The sequence below is a fragment of the Triturus cristatus genome, chromosome 1_1 (genome assembly GCF_964204655.1).
Source record: "Triturus cristatus chromosome 1_1, aTriCri1.1, whole genome shotgun sequence".
In the NCBI taxonomy this organism is placed as follows: Eukaryota; Metazoa; Chordata; class Amphibia; order Caudata; family Salamandridae; genus Triturus; species Triturus cristatus.
This window is the reverse complement of record NC_140579.1, coordinates 55,737,126-55,751,457: the sequence shown is the minus strand read 5'-3', so window position 1 is coordinate 55,751,457 and position 14,332 is coordinate 55,737,126. Positions and strand designations below refer to the sequence as shown.

At 48.1% G+C, this 14,332-nt stretch overlaps 1 protein-coding gene across 1 annotated transcript in view; it reads right to left on the bottom strand.

Annotated features, from left to right (window-relative positions):
• The window catches only part of LOC146869374 (solute carrier family 12 member 6-like), a 720,118-nt gene extending 709,116 nt beyond the window's left edge, over positions 1 to 11,002 (bottom strand). Inside the window, exon 1 of the mRNA XM_085599658.1 lies at positions 10,779 to 11,002. Coding sequence (XP_085455784.1) covers positions 10,779 to 10,896 — 118 coding nt within the window. The 5' untranslated portion in view covers positions 10,897 to 11,002. The remainder of the gene's footprint in view (positions 1 to 10,778) is intronic.
• Between the last annotated feature and the right edge of the window lie 3,330 nt (positions 11,003 to 14,332).

Sequence of the window (14,332 nt, the reverse complement as noted above, 5' to 3'; positions counted from 1 at the left end):
CGTAAAACTCCATCCGGGGAAGGTGGAGCCTATTGGCCAAACAGCCATGTTTTGAGATTCTTTCTGAAGGCCATCAGGCTCTCACTCTTTCTTAGGGACAGTGGAAGGGCATTCCAGGCCCGGGGCGCAAGATACTTAAAAGACCGTCCACCGATCCTGGCAAGCCTAATTGCCGGGATCGTGGTGAGAGACAGTGAAGCTGACCTCAAGGCTCTAGCTGGCAGATGAAAACCGATCCTCTTCCTCAAGTAGCGGGGGCCAGTGCCATGCAGAGTCTTAAATGCCATACTAAGCGCCTTAAATTCAATGCGCCTCTGAATAGGCAGCCAGTGAAGAGATTGCAGCAGTCCTGTAGCGTGAGCGCGGTGGCCAAGACCGAAGATCGCCCGAATTCTGCACAATCTGCAGGCGCGAAAGAAGGAACTTCGGAAGACCCAGATACAGGACATTGGCGTAATCCAGCCTAGATCCTATCAGGGCCTGCACAGTGGTTTTCCTATGAGCGATGGAAAGAAGGGGAAGAAATTTTCTAAGCGCCTTTAGAACCCCGAAGCATTGACCAACCAGGCTCATAATCTGCGGTTTAAAGGTGAGAAGGGTATCCATCTTAACACCGAGATTTTTAGCCAACAAGGCCACATTGGAAGGGGGAAACATATCCGCTGGCCACCAGGACTTCCAACAGGTATCCGGGGGACAGCCGAAGAAAAGAACCTCGGATTTATCCGAGTTGCATTTAAGCTGATTACATTGGAACCAGTTAAAAACCGCACCCAAACAGCCTTTAATAAGATCTCCATCAAAGTCCATATCTTTCTCGCAGGTGAAAAGAAGCTGGGTGTCATCAGCATATGAGACAATCTGGGCACCAAAAGACTCAACCAGCGCCGCCAGAGGGGACATATAGATATTAAAGAGAGTCGGGCTTAATATTGACCCCTGCGGGACTCCCACATCCAAAGGCGGCACTGCAGCGGAGTACGGAGGTGCCCAGACTGTCTGTTGGCGCTTGGTCAGAAAGGACTTGAACCAATTGAACACCGTTCCTCCAACACCAATCTCCGCAAGACGCGTTAATAGGCGGTCGTGAGGAACGGTGTCAAATGCCGCCGAGAGATCCAGCAGCACCAACAGTGCCTTCCCCCCAGAGTCCTGGACTTCCTTAATGGCCTCAGCCACCTCCAACAGAGCCGTTTCCGTGCTCATATTTGCACGGAAACCAGATTGAGTATCATGCAAAACACCATGAGACTCAACAAAATGTGAGAGGACAGACTGAACATGCTTCTCTGCCACTTTTGCCAGGGCCGGGAGTAAAGAGATGGGTCGGTAATTAGCATGAATGGTATGGTCCAAGGAGGGCTTTTTCAGGAGTAGGAATGACCATCGCCCGTTTCCAAGTAGACGGTACCATCCCTGTTTCCAATGAGCAATTTAAAATTGGGTTAACCATAGGGTTAATAGCATGAGCAACTTTGGCCAGAAACTTTGCGGGACAGGGGTCCAGTGGAGAGCCAGATCTCATTTTTAGAAGAATTTCCAAAGAAACTTGAGGTTCAATAGGAGGAAAACTCATCAAGCTGGGCATTCCCAGATCAGGCACATCGGACTGGATTTTAGGACAGGGCAGTCCCCCCCGCACCAAGGAAGGAAAAGTTGCCTGAATGCTCCTGATTTTATTGGCAAAGAAATTAGCTAATTGCAGAACCCAAGGTTCAGAGAAAGAACACTTAGGAGAAATAGCAACTGGTGATGTGAATTCCTTCACAATTGCAAAGATTTCTTTACTGGTGTTGGCGGCTTCTTCGATCCTTTGAGCTAAGTAGGCTTTTTTGGCCAGATAGATTTCCTTATGATAGGCCTTGATACAAGACCTATAGGCCTCCTTCATAGGATCCAGGTAGTTTGCTCGCCACGCTCTCTCGGCCTTCTTACAAAGCCTTCTGCTGGAATTCAGCACATGCGTGAACCATGGGGCAGACACACGTGAGGATTTCTTAAAGGACCGCCTAGGCGGGGCCTAGTCCTCCAGACATTGCACTAGCCATGCTTGAAAATGAGTAAGGTCCAGTTCTAAATCCCCTGTAAGAGAGCAGGGGTGAGTCAGTCGATACTGGTCAATCATTTCCGGTGTTACTTGGTGGAGAGGACGCGATAACTAGGGCTGACATCCGACATCTCTACTAGTTACAGTAATTTTAGACTGAATTTTAAACTATGGTTGTAAGTGGCAGTATTTAACCATTATAACGTAGGGCAATGCGTTATACATGTGCCAACAATTAATGTAAGCTGCCTTCAAGAGGCCATTTTTGAGAACCTCTGCCAAGCTGTTGGTGGTGTTACTTTAATACTTCCAAACACTACTTTTGATGAAAAAAGCACTTCAATTCTTGTCTTCAAGTCTCCTGAACTATAGATCATATTTACTTAATTTATGTGTTATTGTGATCATAACTGTTGTTCTTTTTAACTAAATCGGATTGGGAATTTTTACTTATTATAAAACTGTGATGTTTTGATGTTGCTGTTTTTGTACACATGTACATTTCCCTTGCTTCTTTTGCCATACGGAGTTAAACATGAGATTTATCGCGGCAACCTCTCCACCTATAAGAAATGAGATTGTGTTGACTTTGAGGAAGCACCACTTCATATCAAAATAAAGACATCTCTTCAGTATTCCTACAATTATGGGCTACAGAGAAAGAGGGACCCTTCGCTGTCTTTCAGGAAGTATGCAAGTTTGTAGTTGTTTTGTAGGTTGCTACTTTCGATTGTCTGTTTAGCTTTCGACCAAGGGGCAACTCAACGTTTTAAAGCAGGCAAGACAATGATGGCGACCTGAGGGCCAAATGGATGTGCATGCAGCCAATGGAGAAAGGGCCATTTCCCGACCAAAAAAGGAAGGCGAAGCTGAGCCTCACTTCAAAAGAAAACAAGCATTGGCATAGCCAATAGGTCTCACCTTTGGAACCTTATAAGTGTTTAGCCATGCAACAGTTGCATAACTAAATACTTATAAGGTCCCAAAAGCGAGACCTATTGGCTATGCCAAGCGGCTGTGCGGCCACGAAAGTGATCGCGATCAAACATCAAAGAGGCGAAAGTGCGGCGCACGCGCCCCCGCACACATGCACTGTAGCCCTAGGCTGGCCTGGTAGCACTTTTTGGAGCCCTCTCAAAAAGTCTCGCCAGACCAGCACATGCGCTGGGTCAGGCGAGACCTAAAAAGAGGGCTGGGAAAAGGACCCAGGGGGCAAAGACAAGAAGCAGGTGAAACGAAGAGGAAGAAACATATGGGGCCCCCCCGAAAAGTTTGCTGAAAAGCAGGGGGAAACTAGAGAAGCAGCTGGAACAAAAAGAAGCAGAATGGGACTGGATCAGTGAGTCTTACAAAACAGAGACTGTGCCTAGAAAGCAAAGAAACAGGGTACTGCCTAGGGGATAGGAAAGGAAGTTACAGCACAGCATGTGGAGTCCTGGTCTAGACGTCTGACCGTCATCCTGCATGTATGGATACCGACAGGGAAGACTCAAACTTTTGTTTTTTTAGAGGTCGCTAAATAGAGCATAAGTAAATTCAGGAATAAAATCCATTTGTCTACAAATGGTACATATTCTGGGGTGGGGGAGAGAGATACAAATTCTGGGTCAGGGGAGATAGAATGGGAAACGAGACACAGACCATGGCCATTTAGTGGTCTGTAGCCATGTGCATGGGCTTCTATTCGAAAGGCCTTACTTGTTCGGTTGGTGAAGATGTCTGCTCCCCAAGAGAACAATTCATCGAAGGAGCAGGGAAGAGAAAAGCTGTCGGACTATGTGTGAGGAGTTCTGTTGGACTTGGCCCTTCTGGCAGGTTCACCCCTAAACTTTTTGCTTTTACTGGTGACCTGGTGGTAGTGATTTTTTGGTTCCTGCGCACTTTCCCTGTGTCCCAGAGTAAAGTGCGTGTGCACTCTGAATGCATTTGGTGAGATAGGCCTGCCCTCCCATAGGAATGCATGGGGAATGTATGTGTCCCTGGTAGTTCCTGATGCGTGGGGTGTGCAGGCTCGAGTTTGGTATGTGCGGACTCGTGTGATTGAATGCTACGCAATGATGTATAATGCGTGATTATGTCATGTGCGGAAGTGCCACTTCTAGGAGTTGGCATATTAGTGTAAAATGTGTCTGGCGTGTGATTGGCTGGAGCTGGCTGGTGAGCCTGGCTTCAGGAGTCTGGGTGGGTCTGCCCAAGTGGTGAGTGTGAGATTAGCATGCTGATGGCTGGGGAGGAGTGCCCCTTGGACCTGAATAGGGCAGGGATTTCCCTACACAATGCTGGCTCCGCCCCCTCTGGTGCAACTGATGACCCTAGCCCTGACAGTGAATAGAGTGAGGGGCTGAGCACATCAAGGGTGCTCCCCAACCAGCTGCGACTGGTTTTCCCCCTCACCCTGAACCAAGAACAAAGGGAAAAGGTGTATAAGAAGGGGCTGTGTCCCCTTACAATTTGTTCTCTTCCAGGATCCTATCTGAGGGGGGCTGCTGCTGTAGCTGGACCAGAAGACCGCCACTTGGACTACCTCCCTGCCTGGAGGCCCAGTGAGCTGGTTCTGGGTCCAGCCTTGCCCCCCCTGCCTTGCTGCATACAGGGGAGAACTTTGCTGGACTTTGGTATTCTCCCCTGGAGCGCCTGGAGGTGCTTTTATTTGACTTGTAGCGCTGGGAGCGCTTTGTTTGGGACCCCAGCGTCGAGGAGCTCTTTCCTTGGCGCTTCACTGAAGCCTCCAGCGCCTAGAAGCGCTGGACTTGCCTTTGGCGCAGAGAGCGCTTTCCCCTGTGCCCTCGGCGCCAGGAGCGCTGTGTTTCTGATGGCGGGTGCCCACCCCGCTTAATTAATTCGTTCTATAGCGGGTGCCCACCCCGCTTATTTCCACCTATTTGTACTTTAATGCGAAGGCGGGAGCCCACCCCGCGCTTCGGAGAAAGTCGAGAAGATCACCGCCGCGGCCGGGCTCAAAGGAAGTCAGGCAGCCACAGAGGGGACGGGGGCGTGGCCAAGTACAGGAAGCGGACGGGAGCCTACCCCTCGCTCCTGCAGCCGGACGAGGGAAGCCCCACGGAAGGAGAGTCCGCGCCGGGACCAAGAAGTGAAGACGGACGGCGGCTTCACCAGCGGGGCTCCCGTGTGTGGTGAGAGCCCCGCGGGTGTGTGTAGAGTCCGGAGGAGTCCCTGCCAAGTCCCGGGTCCCAGGAGGGGGCCCGGGTGAATCTCCAGTCACCGCTGCAGAGGGAACGCCACCTCCCAGACAGACGGTGAATGCGGGCGTCCCTGCTCCGGGCATTGTGTGATTAAGGGCCCCGAGAGAGCTCCAACTGCGAGGAGGTATTTCTATCGTGCCGGCACAAGGCACGGGGGCAGTAGGAGTGTCGGGCGGCCCCGGAAGGCAGCGGGGCCACCCCAACGTGTTCCCGAGCCCCCAACTACGGGGGCATTTTCATTTTGTTGACTGGTAAGAGCGGCCCCGGAAGGCAGCGGGCCGCTCCAACGTTGCCCCACATTTGGTCCAGAGCCCACGAGGCTCCCACGCTGGGCATTGTTGTTTCAGAGCGCTCGGGCGCTCCAACTTTGGGGGCACATTGTTCTTGAGCCACGAAGGCTCTAGGGGGCATTTCTTGTGGTTAGAGCCCAGAGAGGCTCCACGTGACTGCTATATTTGTTTTAAAAGGCACAGTGGTGCCCACGCTCATTTTCCCAGCTGCCCAGCACTTAGTGGGCAGCAGCAACGTGTAGGTTGTGCCTTGTGCGCCCTGGTTTGCGCAGCCTGCGTAGCCTTGCCCTGACTCTGCTGGACACAGCGCGTTTGAGCCCCTGAAAGGCCAGGTTGGCCTGGGGACAGGTTGCTGTGTTGTGCCCTCACCTAGGGTACGGGATTATGGTTACTGGTGTACTTTTGCGCCGGCGCAATGCCTTGATGCTATGTTTCTGTCTAGCTGTGCCTATGCGTAGGAGAGGGTTTTTCCTGGTATAGGTTATGCTGATGTGTTCATGATTCCCTGCGTAATATTTTCCTACGGTGGTTAGGGTTGCGTAGGTGGTACTTACCCGTTACCAGGGATTACTGGTTGTGCGCTACATTTTCTATTTTGTGCTACAGTAATTTTATATCCTATGTTCTAAGTGCTAAGTTCTAAAAGTGCTAATTTCTGACAGTGGTCCATGTGTCCCTGTCCCCTGTACATATAATCCCTTGTAAAATTCTGCCCAGTGCCAGTTGGCACAGTGTAAATTGTGTGACTAGTATCTCATGTGTTTTGGTATAATACAAAGGCTATTTTTATATAATACCTTGTGTGGAGTTTCTTTTGTGGTGGGCCTTGGGTGTTGTTGCTGGGTGCGTGCGCAAGCGCTTTACACATCGCCTCCGGGATAAGCCTGACTGCTCGTGCCAAGCTACCAAGGGGGTGAGCAGGGGTTATCTTTGGCGTGTACCCGACCGGCAAGCTCAATTTGTCTGGGGAACTGGAAGAAGAGAATACCCTGAGGATCTCAGAGATCTTTGTGGATAGCAGTGCTTTAGATGTTTATCAGTCAGATGAGTGTTTATTGTTGTAGACTTTATGAGTAAGGCAGAGGATCTTAGGTCCAAGGACAGCCAGTGAAGCCTATGACATACAGCCGTCGTACGATCATTTCTTTAGCTTACAGACCAGACTTAATTCTGGAGCCTAAATGTTTGAATTGCCAGCAAGCCTACATTTGGGGAATTACGCTTCTAACCTAGCTATAATGCAAGAACATACTACCATAGCGCAGGGATCACTTGGAAGGAATATTAGAATGTTCCTATGTGCCTTCTCCAAAGCTAGGGTTAACAGGGGACATGTGAAGGACAGAGTCTCATGATGAATCATCTTCCACGATTAGATCTTTGCCACAGGGATTGGTGGGTCACCCACAATGAAGGCTGTAAGCAGATGCTTCAACAAACTTACCTGAGAAGTAAGATCTCTGGTTTTGTCAATGTTTAGGTTTAGGAAGTTGGGGTCCACTCATTGCTGGGCAGGGCCCAGATCATCATGCAAACTGACTCAGCGATCCACTGCTTTTTGGTTTAGCTGCATCATGATATGTGTCATCCATGTATGAAAATGCTTGGCATCCAAATGAGTGGATAAGTCATAGCAGAAGTTGAATGCAGAGATTAAATTGCATCAGGGACAAGGAGGTGTCTTGCAGCACACCGCAATAAATTATGTCACATGTCTACAAAAAGGTAGCCAACCATACCAATTGTGTGAGCCTTTTTAAGAAAGATCCAAGCTAACTGCACAGTAAACCTACGAACCTTCAGTCTACAAGTCTTCTTAACAGCACTTTGTTGTGTGACTGTACCAAAGTCAGCATAGAGATCCAGGAGTATCATTATGACTGCATCATCTTGATCTGTCATAGAGACTAGCACCATCTCAGCACCGCTCTGTTAGCAAAAGTCCAGATGCCAGTCATTCATCCAAAGGTTTGCCTCTTCCAGGACCATGGACAGTTATTTAGCTACCAGCTTATCTAACATTTTTCCTTAGGCTGGTAGAAGTGCTATTTGGAGATAATTATTATACATTTTTCTTTTTTTTCCACACAAATACATCCAGATGTTTTTGTTTTCAGTATAGTATCTAATGGCTCTTTCTTCCATGAGGCCTGAACCATACCAGACAGAAGTAAGAGTTTCCAGAAGTTCAGTGGTTTTTCCCATCAGTAAAGGAGCAGGAGTTTTTAACACAGCAGAAGTGTAGGGTGACTCCAACTTAATAGATAAGAGTGAAGGCACTACTTCCTCTATAGCTTCTGAAGCGGATTGTTTTTATTTTTAACTATTTTCCATCAACATCTATCTGCACAGGAAGTGACATAACTGGATTCTCCATCACCCATCTGCACAGGAAGTGACATCACTGGATTTCCCATAACCTCACTACTCTCCCTTCCCAGGACCTACTTAATGGCTGCCACAGCGTCGACACGCAGCAGGTGTACCACTGACACACCAAAGGCAATGCAGTCAGTGCCCGTCTGCACCTGGACCACGCTCAATGTCAGAAACCCCGGTCCTCTGCCATTTCATCGCTACCATGCTTGACCGTCTGCCTGATAAAACCCCAGCCTCTGCTCCACATGCTGCTGCCGCACCACACAACATTGAGGGAGAATTCTCCTGCACTTCCTTCAAGTTTTCTTGCACTTACCAAACACTCACCACACTGGCAGCACAGAACACTCGCTGACACAAACAGTCCTGCAATCACCCACACAACAATTCACACTTGCGTGCATGCTTATCAACACCCAGTCACTCACCAAACACGCCACAGATATCTAGAACATGCTGCACGACAATGCCCCAGATCTACTTTTTTCATGGAACCTTGGCTGAACACTACATTGGGCCGTGGCTGAACACTACATTGGCCCATGACATCACCACAGCCATCCCGCCTGGATACAAAAAGGCCAAGCAAGACACACTTTACAAGCCCAGAAGCGGAATCACCATCATCCACAAGAATACCATCGGCTGCATTACATCCAAGGACAGGTCTCATGCTGCAACATTGAAAACCTGTCATTCAAAGTTCATGTCACAACCAACTTAACCCTAAATGACACTCTCATATAAAGACCACCGGGACTGCGCACCAACTTCACCGACCCCATTACAGCCTTTGTTGCACCATCACCCTCAATGCTAGCAATTACATCCTACTTGAAGACCTCAACTTACACCTGGAAGACAAACCATGTCAACTCCAATTCGAGAGCCCTCATTGAAGACCTTGGAGGCCTGGGCCTCACCCAATTAGTAAAGCGGCCTACCCACTTCGCCGGATACCTGCTGGACCTTATTTTCTCAAACTTCTGCGACATCCAAGTCGACATGCCCAGACCAGTTCAATAGGCAGACGCGCCCTCGTCTAGTTTAGCATCCAGTCCTAACGCGCATGCACCACCTCCAGACCAGCCTGCCAAAAGTGGAACAGCATTACTGACAAAGACGAACACCACTCTCAACACCCACCGACCAGAACACAGCATTTGTCTCCCCAAAGACAGCAAGAATTTCAAAAGTTGAAACCAAAAATTGGGCTCCCTCCTCCATCAACCCTCTGGCCCCCCTCAAATACAACAAGATCCCAAAACTTCCTCCAGCAACTGGACCAGAAAGACCTCGATAAATGCATCCCGATCTTATCCAAAGTATCAATGCTACCCTCATGGCATTATTAACTGTGCCAACAAGGGATTTCTTTTAGTACACTCAGTTCAGCATTCAATATGCAAAGCAATAGTGGCAAGCTCCGTCTGGTAGCTCACATTCGATTATTCAAAAATTGAATTTACTCAATTCCATCAGACTAAATCTGCAACAAATACTCTTCAAAAGGGTGTGTTTTAAAATGCAAACTTTATAATGAAAAAAGATTTTTCAAAGGGTACAAAAAACTATTACAGATATAAATATAAAACAACACACAGCAACTGAGGTTACAAATAATTCGTTGTTACACCTCATGGGCACTAATGTGAGCATCCATTCCCAACAATATATATAGAAGGCAAATGTAACGGATCAAAACAGAAAACAAATCTTTAGGAAAAGTAAATCACAAAGGAATTAGATGTGGTTGTCGACGTTTCGGTCTATAGGGTTTAAGCATCCGTTAGACCATCTTCAGGACTATGAATTTGAATGTTGAATGACCCTTAAATAATTTAGGCCACTAACACTGCAGTCAATATTTGTGGACTGTGGCCTCAACACGTTTGTCACAGGACAAACAGCGATGAGGTAGACACATTTTGAGTATTAAATACAATGATGTGTCAGGAAAAGGCGAAATTCAAGTTTCAGAGACAAAATGGGGGACTTAAAAAAATATAGGAAGGGTGGCAGGAACAGAAAGCAACCGATGGCATAGAAAAAGTACATAAGATTATGGAGACATCACGATGGGCTGACGGCTTAGAAAGGAGGCAGTCGCACCCTGTCTGAGGCAGAAAGTCCAGAGCTGTTGACAACACTTTCTCTGTGTTTCCCTAAAGTGCATTGGTTATAACCAGCCTGCTTGTTTATTTGCTCCACTCTCGGAAAATGTCACGAGTTTAATCAATGTATGCAGTAAAAAACTCAACTCCGCCCCGTAAAATAACCATGGCAGTTGTCTGGGGGTGAAAGGCAAGAGGGCTATCATAGACCGGATAGTAGATCACTTGCCATCCTCATGGAGTTTCCTGGGCACCGAGATTTGTGCATGCGAGTCTCGAGAAGGGAAACTGCGGTACAGGTCACAGGAAAGATAGCAGCTTGTGCAAAGCAAATATGTGTGTGCGCAACCTGCCACCGGTAGAGGGGCAGAACCTCGCTAACTTATTCCGACATCCATGAAAATGCATACCACTGCCACAACACGTGGGTATTTATGCAGAGCAAAGTGCAAAAACTACACCTGCGAGTCGCCATAGTCCACTGTCCACTGATGGATGAAGGCTTACACACCGAAAGTCACGTGACGCGGGCAGATCGCTAAGTCTTATTACAAAGAGCGCACAGACCCGCAACGCCAGAGCCCAGCAAGTGCGCATTTCTCCTCCACGCAGAGGACACCTCGTCCATGGCGCTCTCGACCTAGCCGCCTCCCCTGAGCCTCGCAATTCGAGCTCTGGCCACAACACACAGTTTCGCCTCAAGTCAGTGAGATCTCCACGGGAGCCACCACACAAAGCGCCTCACCTGAGCGCCCAGTTTCGTTGAGGTCCGTGAGGCGAGCCGTCACTCGGGCCAGGCTGGGACCCTTCTCGTCCTCTGCGGGGTCTGTTTCGGACACCTTGGTTACCGTGAAGTGCGGCATGCCTGCCTCGAGGAGACTCTCCGGTAGTCCTTCCTGCCTGCTCGGCCTGTGCTGGCCTAGAGGGAGGCAGCGTCCCGATTGAGAAGCACGTGACCGATGCTGGGGCGGAGACGCCACCCAGCCCTGCCCCGCGCTGTTTATCCGTCTCTTAGCAGCGTACGTTTTGCCGCCAACCGTGCTCTCCGCACTCAGCAGCCGCCAGGCACCTCGACGCGCACCTGGAGACGCCAACACACGCAGGTGCACAAGTGTACACTTTCATTCACGCAAATCAAATCAAATAAGGTGTTTGTTAAGCGAGACTACTCACCCAAGGGTCTCAAGGCGCTGGGTGTGTGTGTGTGTGTGGGGGTGGGGGGGGGAGGGGGGGCTTCGCAGGTTCCAGTCCTTCTTGAGGGGGTCTGTCGAAGAGCCAGGTTTTGAGGTTGCTTGCGAAGACTGGGAGCGATATTGTCTGTCTGAGGTGGAGTGGAAGGTCGTTCCAGGCTCTGGCCGCGCGGAAGGAGAAGGAGCGGCCTCCCGATCTGGTCTTTCTGGTGCGGGGGACCACTGCGTAGGAGAGCTGGGCTGATCGTAGGGTCCTTTTGGGTGTGTGGAATTTGAGTTGGCTGTTCAGGTATGCTGGTCCGGTGTCGTGGAGGGCCTTGTGAGCGTGGGTTAGCATCTTGAAGGTGACTCTAGCTTCGATGATGAGTTTGCAGGTGCTGGGAGATGTGGCAGTGTCTTGGCAGGTTGAGGACCAGTCTTGCGGCGGCGTTTTGGATGATTCACGCGTACGTGCTATCATGTTATATGTGCTGGGCGACTGAAGAAAAGATCTCACTGTTAACACGAACACAAGTGGAATGCACCTCGAGCATTCACGCTCATCGGTTCTCAGTTCCGATTCACACCTCGTGATGGCTCCGCCGAAGGATCCACCTGCATTTGACAGAACTGGCACACTCTTGGTTACAGGCCCGTTTTGAATAGGTAGAATGGCAGTTGTCGACAAGCCACAGATAGCAAACATCCAGTCATATGTCAGGCACCAACAGATAGGGTGCCCAGATGCCTCGGTTTTCACGGACAGTCATGGTTTTCAGTGGACTGTTCAGGCGCCCCAAGGTTTTTCTTAATTTTAAATACTCTTTTCTTTCAGGCAGCACAGAAGGCAGCCAGCTGCGTGCTCCCAGCAGAGGTGAGACAGAGTGAGCAGGCAGGGCCGGTCCTACTATTTGTAGGGTCCTGGGCAGGATAGGAACATGCCGGGCCCCTCTAATTTGCATAAGATGTAATGTCACAGGAAGTGATGTCATAGGAAGTGTCAACTGACCATTCATTTTCTGGCACTGTTAAAGCAGCTTTGCAAGAAGCTACTTCTCTAATGTGGATATCACAGAGATGGCTACAAATACAAACAATAGCCCTAATAAAATAAGTACAAATGTTTTAAAGCTCTATTAGGTAGAAATACAACACGTCAAACTGGGTTGAAATAAAGGCCTTTATCTCTCCAAAACTGATGTTGCCAGATTAGTGCATGATTAAAATTCTAAGACATATTGTCCTATAGCTACACAGTGGGTCTTCAAGTGATTCCCAGATGCTCCTATTGCACCAGTGAAGTTCAAGGTTAAGGCATTTGGTTTTAGCAGGTATGGTCATCAGCACAAAGGGATACATGCTGGTTCGGGTGAGCGACCTGCAAATGCTCCAATAGACAACAGAAAGCAATGATTTCAGAAAATAAGAAGATGAGCTGGCATGCATAAGTGGGGTGGCTAATATATTGGCAGTCAGAAGGTGCACCGAAAGCCGGACCAGTCCCAAAAATTGAATGCCTAAATCCAGCAACTACTCTCGAACTTCATTTTTAAGAGATTAAAAGAGCTGAAGTAATTTAAAGATGTAAAGATGAGATGGCTAAATGGGACAAAAATGTGTAGAAAGGGAAAAAAATGCCAAAAGCAACAAAGAGAGCCAGACACTAGACAGACAAGTAGTAAATTAAGGCAACAAAACAAGAGGGCTTTATTATAGCAGACTCAGAGCAGTTTTCCCTTACAATGCAAAGAAATCTAGCAATGTGGAATAGGTTGGGGAGGTGGTGTTTCAATTTCATAATAAAGCTCCCATAATCCCAGAGGTTTGCAGTTTTAAAGATTTTAAGTCACATTTTAAGTTGCATGTCCTTTTAATATCTGAGAAGACACTTGCAAAATTGCGATGGGTCCAGACGCATGTTACTCGGCTCAAATTTAGCCAAAGAAGTAACAACCAAATTGCACCTACCCTCAGGTAAGTCCACTGGATCTTGGTTAAAGAGATAATTGAATGCAAGACCCTTGAACGACGATGTCCATCATCCATAAATTACTCCACTCATGCCCCAAGCTACCTAACCAAACATTTTTGATCCTTCCAATTGCCAATACAAGATTTGCCTTCCTAAAACTACTGGCCATCCACTCTCCTAGGCACAATGACTGGCTAAACACTCCATGCGCAATGATGTACTCTATGGAATGAGGCACTCACTCCTCAGTCAGCTCCCCTCTTCAGCCCTTTTTTCCTGTACACTGCCCCTTCCTCTCATCTCCAAAGCAAGGTTAAATCTAACTGTACTGCTAAAAAGAAGTCATTTCCTCAGGCCTCACTGTCACTCCTTGAGGTTTGGCATAATTTGTTGTGGGAAGAGGCACACATGTTGTGCTTGCCCAGGCCTGCCAGTATCATTCTGCACTTGACAGTGATCAGGATATCTTTGGTAGCATGACCAGACTGACCCTGTGCAGCAGCCTGGTAAATATATTTTAATACACTTTGGGACACGATAACTAGTGTGTAGCATATATGGCTCTAGTTTCTTGGACAGCTGGTGTCAAATGAGGCACTGTAAAACACACTGGAGCAGATACCTTATAGGCCTTCAGACTACTTTTACAAGATACTTGGGCTTCTTCACTTCCTCAGAGTGTTTTGTTAAAATACACCAAATGGTGCAGATAATGCACATTTCTTTAGTTATTGTTCTACGGAAAGAGATGAACGAAAATATCACACCAAGGGGGTATCCTGCGCTAAGCGATTTCCAACAAAAAGGTACAGACTATACTAATCTTTGGAACGACCAATTAGAAGTTTTTTTCCCAGAAGATATAAGATGCACCATAGCTCAAGACTGACAGTTCCAGTCCTGTGCAGCTAGAAAGATAGAGGATCTACCACCAATATGTTCCCTCTTAATTATAGGATGGCACAGGTGTATGGCTGCTACAGAGCATAGTATTCTGGAATAAACAAAAGGAATAATTTATGCACTCCACAATGGCAAATGGATAGATTGTTTGGTAGCTGGAATCAGCAGAACGATGAATAAAAATGCTACAGCATCTAGGGCAGCCTCAGATGAGAATCTTATCACTGTTGTTAATGATCTGTAGGGTCCCAAATG